Genomic DNA, 12,495 nt, shown 5'->3' with positions numbered 1-12,495 from the left:
TTTCAACGGTTCCCAATTTCTATTTCCTGGTAACACATCCACCTCTCCAAGATTTGCTTCGAACGAGATACGTTGACGTAGGTGCTCCGCTCGAAGTAGTTGCGATATTCTGTGCAGGATACTTGGTAGTAACTTTGACTGCAGCCAAAGGCAACCGGGCACATCTTGCTTGGTGCAGAGCTCAGGAATCAAATGCATTTCCGTATCCTCGAATTCGGCTTCTCTGGTACGTTTCTTGCTATTTCCGCGCGGCATTAAACAATTCAGACGTGACGATATTGCTTTCACCTTTAGCAGTGGTTGATTGGGATACATAATATTTGTATCGTAATATTTCTCCTCGAAATAATCTTTGTAGGTAAGGAAATCCTCATTGGGAAATTTACTATCTGCACTCAGATATTCGCAAACTTCAAGCACGACATACTGCTTATCTTCCATGCGATACCAAGGAATTACGATATTTCCCTTATACTGATCAAGGTTCTGCATATCTAATACTAACCGATCACCTGATTTCGGTACAACCGAAAAATCTTTAATGGATTTATACGTATTGATCACCTCAAAACGCCTCTTATCCTTGGAAACCAGAACAAGAACCAATAAATATATATAAGGATTGTACAAACGTTACATTGATGGATATTTGTTATTATAGTGCATTTGTGAATGAACCACTGGTATGCAACGAATCATCCATGTTCGAAGACGTTCAACTACAGCCAACTAGAAATTTGGCTATTAATTTTAATCAAACTTTTGAGCATAGACCCATAAGACTGCTAGAAGTACGAGAAAAACAAGAAGCGGAGCTAGCTCAGATATATCAAGCACTCGCTACGGCCAAATGCAGAGACATCGTAAATTTAGAGAGATTGGAGACATTGGGTGATTCGTACCTTAAGTTAATTGCTTCCATGTATATATTTTTTAAATTCCCTTCTCTAAATGAAGGCGAATCTACTGTACTGAAGGGTCGTTTGATAAGCAACAGGAATTTGTTCTACCTTAGCCGTGACAAAGGCTTGGGATCTCTGGTGAAGGTGTCTGATTTCTCGCCGACGGCCGAATGGCTACCACCCGGTTACTGCGTTCCATCCGAAATCACCAAACTAGTCTTGGACAAGCAACTGCCGATAACAGCTTTATTCAATTTTTGTCCTAATCGTGACGAACAACTTTCGGGCCAATTGAGTGATGAAACATTTAAAATGCTGGAACCACACAAATGCAACGTCGACGATGATTTGGATAAGAGCAGTTTCAGTTCGTTCTGCAATTTTCTGGCTAAACAATCTATAAGAGATAAAACCGTAGCTGACGTTACTGAAGCTCTAATCGGAGTTTACTTCAGTAGCTGCGGATTCGATGGCACGTTTTTATAGTAAAACATTGTTTAATACATCAATTAAATTCATTTTTTTCTCGTAGGTGCTCTGAACTTCATCGAATGGTTGGGACTAATACCAAAAACTGAAGAGATTGCGAAACTTTTCAAGCAACCCCCATTAAATCCAATCGTGAATCCGAACGCGACTGAAGCAAATTTGGATATTCTTCTAACAAGGTATACTCAGAAATCTGTGGAGGATATAATAGGGTATAAGTTCAACAATCGAGCTTTCCTGTTGCAAGCCTTAACGCATGGTTCGTACTCAGCGAATCGCATTACTTTATCTTACGAACGTTTAGAGTTCATCGGAGATGCTGTCTTGGATTTTCTGATCACCACATACATCTACGAGAACTGTGAAAATTTAGATCCGGGCAAGCTTACCGATTTGAGATCGGCCTTGGTAAACAATGAAACGTTTGCAGCGTTCGCAGTAAGACTGAACCTTCACAAACATCTAAAATATTACAGCTCTGTGCTTAACAATCATATACAAAAATTCGTCAAGTACCAGGAGGCGAAAGGAAATGTTGTCAATGACGATGTATTGATTTTATTGAATGAGACAGACTTAAAACTTGTCCAACACGTTGATGTTCCGAAAGTTTTGGGCGATATCTTCGAATCCATGGTGGGAGCGGTTTACCTGGACAGCGGTATGGATTTAAACGCTGTGTGGAAGGTGGTTTACAAAATAATGTGGAAGGAAATATCGCAATTCTGTGCGAATATTCCGAAAAGTCCAATTAGGATCTTGATGGAAACTCTAGCACCGCTTTATCCGACATTCCAGTAAGAATGATACTCGATGATAAATAAGTTTTCGTAAAATTAATGTTCCCTTTAATATTTTTTTAGCTCTGCTGTTAGTGTGGGGGGCGAAATGGTGATGGTGAAATTGGATTTCATGCTGAGAGGAAGTCTGACGAGGGTGCACGGCTTCGGACAAAACAAGAAGGGCGCCAAGAAAGCTGCTGCCAAGATCGCACTAAGGCTATTGACTCCAAAATAAAAAGTATAATAATCATATACTTATTTATATTATAGAAATCATTTTTTGTTACAAACATACATATATAGATATATATACATATTTTATTTACTGAGTTTTTCTCTTTTTCGACGGTTTCTCGAACACCTGCCGAACGCCTCCGGCCTGAGACGCGTGGAATTTCAAGTTTTGAGCGGTCTCGCTGGACCAGGGCGAATCGAACTGCGTTGTATCTTGGTCGACCAGATGTGTATACTTGGTGCGCCCGGAGCGACCGAAGTTTTTCACTTGCATGACTTTCGGGAATACGGTCTTGTCGAAGTGATCCTCTAAAGTTGCTTGTGAGAAATCCCTCTTATATACATCGTCTTCGCTGTCCAGATAGAAAGCACCACGATGATAGTATTTCTGCAAGAACTTATACTTTCCCTTCGTTGCCTTATTGGTGACCGTCCTCGGGTTCATTCGTAGCTCCGCCCTACGCTCCTCTTCTGTCAAGTTTCGCAACCGTTCGATCTCTATCCTTTCCTTTTCCACACTGCAAGAGAAACGACAGATTAATACATTTAAATCAACCTGACTCAATTGTTACAAAACTTACCCTTCTCTTTCTTCGCGGTCCCTTTTAACGCGTTTCAGCTCCCTAAGTTTCCATGCCTCGTATTCAACCTCGTCATTTTCGTCATCCGTGCATACATCGTTAATATTAGGTTCGTTTGTATCCTTATCCTTAACTTGTTGTTCCTTCTTAATGCTATCTTCTACCATTCTCAACGTCTGCTTTCGTCTCTCCTCCACACTCTTTTGCACTTCAATCTCCATCTGTTTTTCAGCCTGAGCTTCTTTCTCCTTTTCAATGACAGTGATCCTGTCCCGTTTTCTCACGAACACAGGTTTCAACCTAGGTCCAGTCTCCTCCTCGGAATCAGTGTACTCCTCGTATTCCGAACTGTCTCCTGAATCGGAATCATCGGATTTTTCCTCCTCTTTAGCCATCACCTCATGCTCTTCCTGCTTTACCAGCATTCTCTTTCGAAGCATCTCACGCTTCTTCTCTATCTCGCTATCGCTCAATTCCGCTTCAGATTCATCATCATCAGGAGCCTCTAGCATATGCTTAGGCTCTAAAAAAAATATAAAATAATACAAAATATTTAATGGAAAAAATGTACAAGGTAATAATTACCTGGCAGCTGTAAGTTATCCTCCTCCTCATCATACTCATCACCACTGGGCTCTAAAACTTCTGGCTCAACAATGTGCCTGCGCCTCTCTGGTCTCACCTCAGTATCAGCATCCCTAATCCTCAGTCTCCTCAATCTGGGATCATTCAATTCCTCTTCATCACTGTGATGTGGCTCCGGGCTTTGAGCTTTCTGTGCAGCCAAACTCCTTTTCTCCAGAAAGTCCTCATCATCACTCTCTGTGTCTGATTTTCTGTCTTGTGCATAGTCAGGCCTCTTACCAGATACATATCTGTGGACCTTAACTTTTTGCATGGTAATTTCACCTGAAAGATTTTTTTTTGTCAACAAATTGTTTCATAATGTTAGTCAATTAGAGAACTCACCCTTCTCATTTCGAACTGGAACGGCCCCAGCCGTACTTTGTATTCCAACAACAGTAGGTGCGTTCATCTTTCAGAACATTATCCACTGGATCCAAATAATAACACTACACTATTTGTTTGTGGTATCACAAACTAGGTTAGATTTCGATTAGTGACAGTTGTTCTTGGTTTAGTGATATTCAGAGCTGCCAATTGCTTCTGTGGCTGGGTTGATAGATCTTTTGAAAATAATTACGAAAAGAAAAATTGTATGCCGTTGTGTGTGTACTCAGGTATGCAGTGGTTGTTTTAAAAGGTGAACGAAAGGGTGTTTAGAGTAATAGATTTTGGTATTTGCAGTGGGGGAGGTTACGGTCTTCGCTCAAGACATCCAAGTCTGCTGGCGACTTCAGCTCGTGCGGTGGCCAGTTAGCGAGAGACCACCTGTTGGAGAGCAGCGTTCTGTTTGCTTTTCCCCTTGTCCAGTCGGCGACGCGTTCTCAGTTTCAAATTTTGTTTAGTTTTTTGGAGTGGACGAGAGGGCTGACTTTGCGGAAAGCGAATCTCACTTATTTTCTTTTTGGTATATGTGAAACTCGGTGGACCGCAAAAGTGAGGAAAAGTGCGAGGGCAGAGCCCAGCACAGCAAAATTGTGTCGTTTTGGATTATCTGGAAACTGCACAAAATTCGGTGAAAGGTGAGAAGTTCATCATCATCTACTGTTACCTTTTTTCCTCTTCTTCTTTTAGTTCATTGTAAAATAACATAAACGAAATCTCCAAAGTTCTGTAGATTAACTAAATTAAACTCTTATTAGTTGCACCCATTCTAGTGTTCTGTTTACATGCCTCTCGCACTCGTCCTAATCCACTTTCTCCCTTTCCAGGTATTCGGGGTTTCTTTTTTTTTTCTCTCTTTGGTTAATTAGTTTTTAGGATGGATGTTGGGGCAGACCCGATGTGCGTTTGTTTTGGTTCGGTTGGACGGAAGAAAGTGTGTTTGATGGATGAGTGGATGTTTCCCCTCCGCTTGTTTTTGGAGCGTGCGGAGGTAGTCCGGCCGTTCTCTTCCCACAATGGGAATCACAATAATAATATACCATTGAATGCACAATTGAAAATTAGCGAAATCGAAGACAACAGAAAAACCGGGACATTCTGCAATGTCGTTGACCTGTCAGCAAAGCACGTGACTTCACGTAGCAGATACATATACACACGTGTGTATATCGAAGAATTGCTACATGGCTCTAATTTCATTATTTGCTGATCCTCTTCAGCAGAAGAGATGCAGATGCGAAGAAGTGAGAGATGGAGTGTGCAACTTTGAAAGAATGAAAGAAACACCTTTGCATAACAGCGCATTAGTTTTTTTGGTTTGTTGTCGTTATTGTTATTGCTACAATGACAAGCCTCCAAGAACAACAGCCTTCGCAGTTTCGCTGGCATCCAAAAGGAAAGAAACCCAACACCTATCCGTACTGAGCGTGTGTACATGCATGCACACATACCTGGAAGCCGCCGTCGCCAAGACTAATAAGAAACAAGAATTCGCCGCGCCCACGATATTATTATTACTTTTTGCCGTTGTTTGTTGTTGCTGGAACTGCGAAGGAAAGAAGAAAAAAAAAGGAACGTCGAGGGTCTATGCACAATCGCGCACCAAATACACAAGACCCATTGTCTGTGCCAGCCTCGATATGAGCAAGAACGGTCCACGCCTGTCGCCTTTGACGATACACTGTCATACATCATTTACTTCTAAAATATACCACTCTTACAGGATGAAGCATATTATATAGTCAATGAGAACAGTCGTTGATGACCAAATACGAGATTTAAGTAAATCAAAGGCAAATGAACTGTTTCCACATTTAAGGAATGGGCGAATTCGATGAAGAGATATAAACATGAATCATTCCAACAACAAGAATCCACGATATTCATATTATTACTACTAACAATCATGAAAATATTCATTGTCTATATAAGAACTTAGTTTATTAAGATCAATTCGAAATTTATTTGGTCGTTGAGAATGTATTACTTTTCCAAAGATTTATTCTGAAACAAGATTCGGTTTGCGTCTTAAATTTGTTTCATTAATATGATTCGTTTTATTATTTCAATACGCAGTGGAAATGGTTTTCTTATTGTAATTAATCTGCGTTTGATTTGCATAAACATAAACGTTCCCAATGTTACAAGGGGACGAACACATTCAGTACCATCTCTTATTTGGTCATCAACAACTGTTCTCATTGACTGCAACATCCTGCATCCTGTTATGCTTACTTCGGTTGACTACACCATTCCTGTCAGTCTTTATATTTAGCGTTTGCATGTACTAGACAAAATAAAGGAGCAACAAGATGAACACTTTGTTAATCCATTTGAAACTAATTCAAACGTTTATTTACATTGATAATATTGAATCATACATTTATTTTAGATATAATGTAAGTTATGAATGAAAAATTATTTACATCCGGTTATTATTACAGTTATGTGATCAGTATATTATTAAGATTATCTAAATACGAAGATTGACAGATCTTAAAGGTAGACAGAATTCTTAATAATGTTTCAGTTGTTGAGATGTTGTCAAATAGATTTATAGTTAACACTTTCGATATATTTATCTATTGTTTCCATTTAAACATCCTCTTATATCTTCAGTTCGTGTTTTACCAAGCAATGATATATTTCTTGGTCTTTTCTATAAGATTGTCCATATGATCGACTCGATGTTCGTTTCCCATCCATAATTGAACGTCCAAGGATATTGTTAAATTCGACTTATGCAAATGATCTTATCCGCTCGTTAAAAATTTGATATTTCGTTTCTTCAACCAATGGCAATCGAGTTATTTAAAATTCTTCTTTTGTTTCTGTTAATTTGATATTTAAAACAAGAAAAAAAAATGCCATATCATATTTGACTTTCTAAAAAAGAAAACAACAAAACTTTCGATACGAATCTTAAAGTGCGAACCAGAACTACAATAACAACGATAGTAGCACTGCGAATAGGAGTTTCGTTTTATTTTACCAGTGATAAACATTGATTTACATTCGCGTCCATTGCGCAACCGGTTTTTTTTTAAACATAAATAATCTCAATGCCATTGCCAATTATTCAACTAACACGCAACTTCTTGTTTTGTTTGTGTTTAAATTAAAGTTTCCTTTGGTTTGAATCATCGGAATTACTGCCAATACCATATTTGGTTATTTCTTTTTGGGATGATATTGCTTCTCTATCTCAAGAAGTAGTGAAAGTCGAATCCCCGAAATGACCTTTTCGTTTTCTAACCGTGTCTGTCCATAATATATTCATTTTTAGTTGCTAGAAGTTCATTATTTTTATTATTAGTGTTTCATTTTTATTGATGTTGTTGTTAGCGAAAGTATCTCGTAATGTTAATGAATACACGCATCATCGAGTGGGGCCGACGATTCAATTGTTCCGCGCGAAAATCGGCGCTGGTAATTGCGACGGTTCGACGTGTGATTACGTGTGTTGATGTGTCGTAACTGGGGCTGCTGGGACGACTACTTCTTTCTGGCCCCCGATGGTCGTAGTCCGCTGCATACGCGGAGGTGAGGTTTCTCACCGCGCGATTTCTTTTCCTCGTTTCGTAAACGCGCAAATTGCATATGATTTACGTAAATTGCACACTCACTTACTTGGAATTGCCATTTCTTCATACACTCACACACACGAGCTCTTCGACTCGTTTATTTTATTCTTTTTTTTTCTTCTTCTTCGTTCATATATGTTTTTTTATCCTTATTTCCTGGTATGAAATTCTTCTTTTGAAATCGGATCATGTAATGAAGAATCCCGATTCAATTAGCTGTTAACACTGGTAAAACTTGATCGGCATCAGGAGATGCGTGCGAATCGGATTGCAACATGATTTATATCATTATATAAGTGCGAGAGAACAGCATCCAATTTGCATACTAGCTGTGTGAAGCAACTGGTGGACCTTTATTAATATCCTCGTAAATACCACGAAACGTAATTGTAAATGGAAACAAACTATTGTTTGCAATCTGCTCTTGATATTTTCAGAAACGTTCTGTATCTCCTCCGCCCATTCTGCGCACTTTTCAATCTGAATGCAATTACACAATACTTCATTTTACTCTCAAGAATTGACGGACAGTTTCTTCTCACAATGGAAAGTGTACAGCATGTTCAATTCTTCCTCAAACATTGCTTTGTTTTCTATACAATCACTGCAAATATTTTGCTTGAAATCTCTTTAAAACTCTCCATATTTATTATTTACAAATGTAAATATGCACTGATTATAAAACGTAAATTTTTCTTACTTTTGTTTTGTATTTGGTAAAATCTTAATCTTTACTACAACTCATTCATATTTTATTTGACTTCTTGTATTTAGTGTTTACAAACTACATTTTGAAATCTCTTTAAAAGTCAGAACTTCTATATTTAAATCATAATATTTATACTGTTTAAAATATATCTTTAATGGACTAATTCTTCTTCAAAGTAAAGAAATACATCTTTAGAATCTGCAAAATATATTGAGTTTACTTAAGCTTTACGTAAGTTCTGAAGTTGAATTGAAGCTATTGTATGAATAAAATAGAAAATTATCAAAATTTAACTATTATAAGTTAACAAATATTTATATTATTAATTACTTTAGTTCTAAATAATATTTACCATTCACTTCTAAATATTAAGTTTTATTTAGTAATAAAGTTACAGACGTCTTTGACATTTAAATGATTTCATCAAGTTGACTTTTCATGATCGTTTCTCACGAAATACTTTTACAAATTTTCATAATATGATTATTTTACGTTATCAACTCTTTTTTGCCTACAACATCCTGTTTTTCATCCTTCAGTTGACTACAATTGTTACTAAATATGTAGATACACTGATTAGTACACCAAAAATAGTGATTGTTAGGTCATGGCTATAAAGGAAAGAAAGTGATTAAACTTAGAGTTTACACTGTGACTAGTTAATTAAATATTAAATTTTGTAAGAATTGAAACAATCAATAAGATAACAATTAATGCGACTTCTTATACCTGTTTCATATAACTTTTGTTAAATGAGTAAATATGTTTTGATTAAAGAAATTTGCTGAAACAGTTAAAGATTATTATTAATTAAGGGTAGGATGGGATTGAATTAATTTGATCACCTCCGCGAACACCGGACTTAATATATATATATAAACCAGATTCTGTTATCAAGTTATTTCATTGGCAGGACGGGCAACTCCATTACCGCAAATGCAGTTAGGTTCGAAGCTAAATTGGAGATTGCAGATCGTTGATTAAAAAAAAAAGAAGAAATAAACGCGAGTGCCGTAAGGATTACATAAAATACTTACATATATAAATTTATATGTAAGTATGTATTTATATAGGCGTTGTCCTGTGTTTTTTTTTGTTCTTTCCTTTCATTTCTTTCTCTTTCTTGTTTCTTCTGCTGGATTCTTTTCGTTTCCGAGGCTGCTCTCCGCTCAGGAAATGCGAGTCCCGTTCGGTGCATTCGTGAATCAATGAATTTGAATTGTGCGGACTCGCTTCGCGGACTCGCGGATCCGGGTCCATGCAGATCTGTTGCGTAATTACATTTTTGCTACTACCCATCATCATCAACAATATCAGCTTTGTCGATGATTCGATTGTGTTTCGTGTTCCTGTCCAGCGTTTTGTCCATCCTGTTTTCTACTTTTTTCATATTTTTTTTAGTGATTGCTCGTTACCGTAACGGATTTTTCGTTTGTTCCGAGTTTTATTATTATTCCTACTTGTTTTGTTTGAACATACAATGGTGGCACGGACCGAGGCCACATTCACCTGTTTGCGTAATTTATTTCACATTTTTATTCGCTCCAGCTTTTTTTTTATGTTCATCCAAAAATTACTTTGCTTTCTCATAATTTTATGAGTGTAACTGTAGAGATTTATATTAGGTAGATTTTTGAACTCGTTTCAATTTTTAACATTCGTCTTTCTAAATGGAATAAATACAAAACACGCTTTGGAACTTACTTAATAATGAACAATTCTAAAACTAACTACATCTAAGATTAATATGATGACAAAACAATTACGTTTTTCTGATAACATTATTCTATTTGTTTTTATGAGTAATGGTCTAAAAATAAAGTTACTAAATTAGTATATAAAGCAAAAATTGCATATATGCACTTTGCGTTGACATTTTGTTGCAGGTGTTTTTAGAGGTAAGTCTTTTAAAACCCAAATATTTATATTATAATAAAAATATTTCAATTATTCGTATAAATCATTTTTATAAGCTTTAAATTTACAATCTTATAAACTATTGAGATTATTAGATCATATGATGAAAATGTTAAATTTGAAATCTGCAATTAAAATGCAGCAAACAATTGAATAAATACGTATCAATTGTTTAGTGTTTTTCAATGCCACAAGATTATTTTTTTTAATTATAATTTTCTACTAATACCAAACAGTAGATGTTACAATTTGTTAGATGTTTTTCATTTTATTTTAGTTGGAAATTCATTATTTATTTACACTTAATTACTCACTCACTTACTTAGACGACGTCTATTCTATTATTTATTTACCTTACAAAAAGGATTATAATAGATTATGATATGGCATGTTGATTTATAAGATTGTGGAAATTTTTATTTAAAAATTCTCTCCAAAGAAGAATTCTTATCTTCATGAAAATTAACGTAATTATATAAACAATTATATCGAAAACAATAAGGAATATTATATTATTAAACATTGTGTTGAATTTTATATTATTGCGTAAAATAGTTTTGTCATAAGTGGTTTTATTGCTAATCTAACTTGTTTTATCAGTTAGTAGTATTTCGAATGTAAATTTGGGTGCGACTGCTATTAAGTCATCAGCTTAGTAAAATAATTTTTAGATAACTTATTTTATGGTACGATATTAATGATTTTTTTGTATGTTAATATTGTGCTTATAAAATTGCAGTAAATGAATATAGATAACTTTTTTTAAAGAAGTTTTAACTAACTGTATAAAATAATACGTTAGCTATTGTATTAATATGAATGAAGATAATCAAGAAGTTTTTATATAATCAATAATTTTGCACACTTATTTCTTGAATATTAATTGTATTAATGCAAAGTGTAATGTATAAATTTTAATAAAATTCAACAATTTGAAAATGTACAATGATGAAAAATTGTCTATCAATACTGCAAGCTTTCCAGAAGTTGTAAATAAATAAGTTTAACCATTTGAGAATATGACAATTATAGAAAGTTGCTAATCTGTAAATGTAATAATTTTATAACGTAGATTGAACAAAAGTAATTAAACTTGTTTACTATAATAATTTCTAATTATGGTTGAAGTTAGTTAAAGCTGAAGACAGGATCTTCTAAATATTATCATCATCAGAATGCTAAAAGCACGTTTTCGCGCGATGACTGCGCTCATTCATTTATAAGTTAACTGTTTACAATTAAGCCTTGTTATGACTACGTTTGATTTATTTACAGTCTGCAGTTTTCAGGAATGCATAATCAATCCATTTAGTCGTGTCCTATTAATTACTTGGAGAACGTTGAACGGATTTGTAAATTATAAGTTTTCGTGGAAGTGACGAGTGGCTTCTGCATTACATGTCTCTCATGCGGCTTCGTAATCGTATACCGTTTCGTATCAGTTTCCCCCCTTGTTTTGTGGCTTCTCCCGTATTTATTCTAATTCTGGACTGAATGGAAACACCACCTGTGCAAAACCCAATTCTGCGTTTATTAATTAATTCGTGTTCTTCTCGTACTTCTCCGTTGTCGTCTTCTTCCTTCTTGAGCTCTTGGCGTGCGAGTATGCATGTGTTTGTATGAGCGTGAATCAATGTGGTGAGTCTGTAGTAACGGCCCCCGGAGGTAAAGAGGGTCATGCATCGCTCTTAGCAGCTAGAGAGAGAGGAAGAGGTGAGGCCGTCGCCGCTGCTAGTAGGTCTTTCGACGGCGTTCTTCAGGTCAACGAGACCTTCTCATTCCATCCGTGCCGGCACGAACCTATAACGGGCATTACGTTACACCCGAAGGATACGTGAAAAGAAAAGAAGCAAACGGCGGTCTAAATGTGAAGAGGAGGCGGCGCGATGGATGGATGGACGAAGGAAAGGACGTTCGTTTATGGAGCAAGATTTCAATTTTGTTTTAGATGCACGAAATCTACACGCATATATGCGGCCACCGATCTAGGCTAGGACCTTGCCTGCTGCACTCTTGATTGTTGTTGTTGTTTGTTTGTTGCTCCGATACTCTGCTCTGCCTTGGACTAGCGGCCCCTGACACAGTTGATGACAAATATCATTTCCATATTTGCATTCCACATTTTATTTATATATTATTGAAATTTCTTGCGTTTTACTTTATTTTTAATGGATAACAGTAAACTCGAAACATACATTTATATATATATTTATGCCGATTAATTGATTCCGCGCAGCAAGCATCTGGGTCTCTCCGTGTGGGAAAGGACACTTCCTTTTTCTCTTCTAG

At 36.2% G+C, this 12,495-nt stretch overlaps 3 protein-coding genes across 3 annotated transcripts in view; 2 read left to right on the top strand and 1 right to left on the bottom strand.

Moving 5' to 3' along the window:
* The first annotated feature begins 575 nt into the window (after positions 1–575).
* LOC108565543 (endoribonuclease Dicer-like) lies at positions 576–2,451 on the top strand. Its single transcript, XM_017925067.1, has 3 exons — positions 576–1,374; positions 1,435–2,188; positions 2,255–2,451. The coding sequence occupies exons 1-3, from the start codon at positions 642–644 to the stop codon at positions 2,406–2,408; spliced, it is 1,641 nt and encodes a 546-aa protein (XP_017780556.1). The 5' UTR covers positions 576–641; the 3' UTR covers positions 2,409–2,451.
* Positions 2,452–2,480: 29 nt separating this feature from the next.
* Positions 2,481–4,106, bottom strand: LOC108565545 (microfibrillar-associated protein 1). The gene is made up of 4 exons (XM_017925068.1): positions 3,958–4,106; positions 3,574–3,897; positions 2,989–3,511; positions 2,481–2,925 (listed from the first exon to the last, which is right to left on the bottom strand). Exons 1-4 carry the CDS (start codon positions 4,022–4,024, stop codon positions 2,496–2,498), a joined length of 1,344 nt encoding a protein of 447 aa, XP_017780557.1. The 5' UTR covers positions 4,025–4,106; the 3' UTR covers positions 2,481–2,495.
* A 74-nt stretch (positions 4,107–4,180) lies between these two features.
* LOC108565542 (spectrin alpha chain, non-erythrocytic 1) overlaps positions 4,181–12,495 on the top strand; it is a 36,627-nt gene continuing 28,312 nt past the window's right edge. Inside the window, exon 1 of the mRNA XM_017925064.1 lies at positions 4,181–4,634. The gene's annotated coding sequence lies outside the window, so the exon portion shown is untranslated. The remainder of the gene's footprint in view (positions 4,635–12,495) is intronic.

The sequence above is a fragment of the Nicrophorus vespilloides genome, unplaced genomic scaffold (genome assembly GCF_001412225.1).
Source record: "Nicrophorus vespilloides isolate i.1.1-1 unplaced genomic scaffold, Nicve_v1.0, whole genome shotgun sequence".
Lineage (NCBI taxonomy): Eukaryota > Metazoa > Arthropoda > Insecta > Coleoptera > Silphidae > Nicrophorus > Nicrophorus vespilloides.
The sequence above is the reverse complement of the archived record's forward strand: the minus strand, read 5'-3'. Positions and strand labels throughout refer to the sequence as shown.

Coding starts and splice junctions, on each gene's coding strand:
- LOC108565543 (XM_017925067.1), top strand. CDS start 642: ATGGATATTTGTTATTATAGTGCATTTGTGAATGAACCACTGGTATGC. Junction 1,375..1,434: donor CAGTAGCTGCGGATTCGATG/GCACGTTTTTAT, acceptor TTTTTCTCGTAG/GTGCTCTGAACTTCATCGAA. Junction 2,189..2,254: donor CCGCTTTATCCGACATTCCA/GTAAGAATGATA, acceptor ATATTTTTTTAG/CTCTGCTGTTAGTGTGGGGG.
- LOC108565545 (XM_017925068.1), bottom strand. CDS start 4,024: ATGAACGCACCTACTGTTGTTGGAATACAAAGTACGGCTGGGGCCGTT. Junction 3,512..3,573: donor GGATAACTTACAGCTGCCAG/GTAATTATTACC, acceptor TATTTTTTTTAG/AGCCTAAGCATATGCTAGAG. Junction 2,926..2,988: donor GACCGCGAAGAAAGAGAAGG/GTAAGTTTTGTA, acceptor TTTCTCTTGCAG/TGTGGAAAAGGAAAGGATAG.